At 37.9% G+C, this 3,618-nt stretch overlaps 1 protein-coding gene across 1 annotated transcript in view; it reads left to right on the top strand.

The window, feature by feature from the left end:
* Positions 1 to 3,618, top strand: part of IQCH (IQ motif containing H) — a 72,543-nt gene that overhangs the window by 30,048 nt on the left and 38,877 nt on the right. Inside the window, exon 12 of the mRNA XM_009321520.1 lies at positions 747 to 922. Within this exon, the coding sequence (XP_009319795.1) occupies positions 747 to 922 (176 nt within the window). The remainder of the gene's footprint in view (positions 1 to 746; positions 923 to 3,618) is intronic.

The following is a 3,618-nucleotide window of genomic DNA, read 5'->3' as shown; positions in this document are numbered from 1 at the left end:
AGGAGTGCTTTTTGGCAGCATATTCTATTGATGTTGCAAGGCCCATTAATGCATTAGCTCATCTATTAATGTTAATATTTTAGAAGAGCCAGAGTAGTTAAAATTTTCCAAACCAGCATATATTAAAGACTTTCACTTTCTCGTCTCTAAGTGTTTGTGTATACACTGTCTTTCAGCTCAAGTTGTTTTACATGCAGAAAAACAGATTTTCACACTGTGGTATTTAACTAGCTAATCTGCACACTCACATGCTCAGCAATAGTTATTAATTGTATCCTACCGTGAGCTTTTATGTGGACAGGACAAGAATAGGAACAGGCCATGCAAAATCCAGGCAGCATATGAAATTGCAATTTCATCAGCTTTCTAAACTTAATAGCTCAGTTTTATAATTTACTGAAGTTAATGGGATATATTTTTAAAGCAGTGTGCAATTCCCATTGATGTTAATGTGAGTCGCACATATAAATCCCCCTGCAACACTTTCAAAATTCTGCCCCCAATATGTTCTGCAGATTGAATTCCGAAAACTAGCTGTTTCTTTGGGTTGCTGACCTGTCTTCAGAGAAATGCTGTAGCACAGAAAAAGCCATTAAACTACTAAGATTTGGGAATTACAGATCTCATTTTTATTTCCAGTGCTCTTTTAGGGAAGCTGTTAGCAAATGATCAGGAATTATCAGATTGCTGTTCTGAATGGAGTCTACCTTTCTCCCAATAATGAACATTGTGCCCCTTTGTTTTAGATGCCAACGTGGACGTCATCTACATCTGCCCCCTTCATCTGAGTGAGGAGTTACTGCAGTATTACAATAAACTCCTGGGTCTGCAGGCAGCTGTTAGATCTGGGAAGCCTGAGGACATGGGTGACCTGCAGGACAGGTTCAAAATTCTCACCCCTGAAGCTATAAACAGCTTCCCTGTGAGTTTGTCTTCTAATTACTACAGCTTGAGGGATGCAGTAAAATTAAATTGGAAATTTTATAACTTGTAACGCTCTGGTACACATCAGTGAAATATTATTGCAAGTTTAAGGGCTTTACTGATTAGACTACTAGTTAGAGCATTGGAAATAAATATCGCGGTTTAGCTTTATAGACTTAGTTGAGATAGTCCTATATTGGCTATTTGTAGACCACTGTCCCTTCTTACTATATGCTTGGGACTGGGAACTTGATAGATTTATATCTCAAAGCAAATCGTAGCAATAAACCATTCTTATTACTCAAACTTTATCTCTGGGTAGCCCAGCATTCAATCATTCAAGCGTTTGTAGTGTTTCTTGTAACTAAATCCAGTGCAGAACTTCTTAAAGAACAGAACTTAAAACTACTTAGGTTAGGTAATACGGAAATACTCATTCCAAACCTATCAAGTCAGTTTTAAATCCATGTGCTAAAACATGGTCTAAAAAGAGACCTTAATGAATATAAACTACATGCAGTGTTTCTGAAAATACTGCAGTGCTGTGAAGTTTCTTTACAGTGGAGAATAATTTTATATTGTAAATATTAAGTCCACAGTGTCTTAGCTGAGATTTTATTTTTATGAAATATTGTGGTATGTTTATATTTCTAGGGTCTATGCTTGAAGCCCTGCTCCTGTTTTCGATATATATTAATAATGCTCTTCTAGGTATTTTGTTGAACAAGTATTTGTTATACCATATACTGATTGAAACTGATGGCTTCAGAAGGTCAAGAAGCTTCTTATATTTCATAAATGTCTTCATTTTCAAATGTAGTTCTATAGTAGCATACTGTTCAGCAGAACACTTGCGTATATGCATGAATCCATTTCTGTTGAAATAGTCTGAAAACACGTATGTGAGAAAAGTGCTTAGCTCTTTTGCTGTATAGGAAGGGATCCCTGAGTCAGAGCTGTCTGACAGTTTTGCCCTAGTTAAAATGAATTCTGTAGATATGAATATGTTCTGTTTTCTCTGAAGTTGGAGAAAAGCATCAAGATGATATTTGTGTGTTTAGGAGCTGGCTTTCCTTTAGTATTGTCCTTTTATCTCAATAGTGGAAACCTACAAGAATCACAGCTGCCTGTGCTGGGCCTTCACCTTGTAAAGTAAAATTATTGGGATGCTAAATCCTTGATAAATACCAGTGATATATTTTTTTCTTTTTAAATTGCACTTTGACAATTGTAGCTGTTTTGTCTCTGAATACTGGGTTATTTTTGCAGTACTAACTACGAAATATTGGAAGCTTTAAGAAGCCTTCTACATAAAACATGCTAAAAATATAATCTAAAACACATCGTATTGTGGATCAAAGACGTGCTGCTAAGCATGGACAGGCTGTCCAGGAATGGAAAATGTCTTTCATGGATGATTTTGGTCATGGTGATTTGGCTGAAGTAGTTCTAATGTAAAAGCAGGTTGTTTTCAGGCATGCATCTCTTGTGTATAGCCTTCACTCTCTTCCAATTTCTGTTGAAATATTCCAAACAAAGTTTCTTTTCCAGAAGGAAAAGAAGAGCAAACAGCTTTGTGAAAATTTGCTCTTGTGAAGAGCAAACAGCTTTGTGAAAATTTATTATGCAGCTATGATTCACTGGGAAATGTTTACATGCTCTGATGTAGGGAGCTAACCTTAGTTACAAGGGCTACACGGTTCTTCCATGAATACGGATCTCGCCACTCACCCAGTAGTGGAATGCGGAGAAGTGTGTTAGTGCCAAGTGCCATCAGAAAGAATGGGCAATCACAGGTTTTACATGATACCAGGTTGAGGTATACCCTTGGCTGTTCAGTGTGGTGCACCTGTTTATATGCAAAATCCTCAAACTACCTTGTTTTCATTAAGCATATGTTCTTTACCATCTATTACCTAATGTGTCCAAGAAATGTGTCTTTTGTGTGGAGAAAAATCTGTACTCATAACTGATCCTAGTCACCCATTGGCTTCAGGGACTGTGGATTTAGCTGTCATTTTGTCTGCGTAAGGCTTAGAGCTTTACAGGTTCTTTTTAAGCATCTTTCATCTGGGTTATTTAATAAAAAGCTTTTGTTGTACCTAATGTATCTAAATTTATTCCTAATATATGGAAGTGTGGCTTGAAGGCCAGCTTAGCAGGTTCCTTTGAGCAATTTTAGAAGCACAAATCAGCCCTGGCCAGATTCCTAGCTATTTTGATGGAACTGGATGGAAGGAAAATCTGTGGAGAAGACACCCAGACGCAGGTAGACCTGTGCTCGTTGGCATCTGAAGAGGGGAGGCAGAGGGAGACTGTGAGAAAAGGGTGTCCATATACCATTGTCCTTAGGCAGTTGCTAGCTATTAGAGTGAACTCTTGTGACTCAGTGCATTAGGTGCAATGTGAAACACTTCTAACAAAGGGTTACACTACCCTGATTCTCAGCTAGCAGCATATCAAAACAGCATAGTGGTAGCTTTGCTCATCATGATGAGGCTGATGCCAAGGTCAGCTTCTCTGATCTTGAGAAGTTTAAAAAAAAAAAAAAATCAACAGCTTGAGAACCAAGAACTAGCCTTTTGGTTAACCTACTAACCACTATTCTGTGCAGTGTCGTGCTGGAATTCTGAGGATTGCTCCGTTCTCCTGCTTTTACCTGCTTTCACTTGCACTACTATATATCATGGCAGC

The sequence above is a fragment of the Pygoscelis adeliae genome, unplaced genomic scaffold, assembly GCF_000699105.1.
Source record: "Pygoscelis adeliae isolate BGI_AS28 unplaced genomic scaffold, ASM69910v1 Scaffold13, whole genome shotgun sequence".
NCBI classification, from domain to species: Eukaryota; Metazoa; Chordata; class Aves; order Sphenisciformes; family Spheniscidae; genus Pygoscelis; species Pygoscelis adeliae.
Note: the sequence above shows the minus strand (reverse complement) of the source record. Positions and strands in the feature narration are given on the sequence as shown.